We start from the raw sequence: 1,198 nt of genomic DNA on the forward strand, positions 1-1,198 counted from the left end.
AAAGATATTCAACATTAGTATTAAAGAAATGAAATTGATAACACTTGATAATAATTAAAATTGCATAAATTAATTCCCATTGTTAATTATTATCTATTAAAATCAATTCAGCTGATCTTTGTACCGATTAATTTAATTACTGCGCAATTAAAATTAACCTATATATACAACCTAATTTAATCTATAACTTAGTTAAATGAATAAAAACTTTTCCATTCTATTGATTAGCTTATATGGCAGATAATTTATAACTTAATTAAATGAATAAAAACTTTTCCATTCTATTGATTAGCTTATATAACAGATAATTTATAACTTAATTAAATGAATAAAAACTTTTTCATTCCATTGATTAGCTTATATAGCGGATAAAATAAATTTATTTCTTCTTTTTTAGAATAATTAATATTTGATTAGAATGATTAATTACATTCCAAATATTAAATATGCAAAAATTTAAATTATTTAATTTTTTCATTTCCAATCAAATATTCAAATTTTGGATTAAATTTAATATAATTTTAAAATAATAAAATATTTTTGAATAACACGAAAATAACATTTACGTGAGTGTAATTGCCCATGCAATCCAACCCATAGCATTAAATATTTTCATCCATAATAATGGTAGATGTTGTCGTTTGAGTACAATTGGTGGATAAAGATATGATGTTGTCACAATACCATGGATAAGATCAGCAAATGCTAAGCTAAGTAAAAGAATGAAACTGAAAAGATATAATTTGAATTAATTAACAATTCATTTCATTTTTCTCCTTTTTTTACTTAAAAAAAAAAAAAATTTCAAAAACGAAAAGTAAAATCAAAAGTAATATATATGCAAAAAATAAGTATGCAAATTAAAGGAATTAGAAATTTAAAAAAAAAAAGAAAAAAAAGGAAAACAAGAAGAATTAAATGGAAAAAATAAATAAATTAAAACTGAAGGGTAAAGGTTAATTTTTATCATTCATTTATAAATTATCAACAATTTACTACATTTTATCCCTAAAAAAATAAAAATCTTATATACTTTTAATAATTTTAATCTATAATAAATCATAAATAATGATATATTATTAATAAATATAACAGATGAATGGAACATATTATGAACTATGTTACAAATCAATTTTAATTATCCCAAATAATTGTAATTCATGATACGATGATTATTTTATGATTATGTATTAGAGAA

General features: G+C 19.4%; 1 protein-coding gene across 1 annotated transcript; it reads right to left on the reverse strand.

The window, feature by feature from the left end:
* Positions 1-562: 562 nt before the first annotated feature.
* On the reverse strand, positions 563-728 carry LOAG_14794 (hypothetical protein; the record flags this gene model as incomplete). Its single annotated transcript, XM_003150288.1, has 1 exon — positions 563-728. A coding segment is annotated over one exon (166 nt), but the record flags the coding sequence as incomplete, so codon positions are not given.
* Positions 729-1,198: the final 470 nt, after the last annotated feature.

The sequence above is a fragment of the Loa loa genome (genome assembly GCF_000183805.2).
Source record: "Loa loa unplaced genomic scaffold supercont3.391, whole genome shotgun sequence".
Taxonomy (NCBI): Eukaryota; Metazoa; Nematoda; class Chromadorea; order Rhabditida; family Onchocercidae; genus Loa; species Loa loa.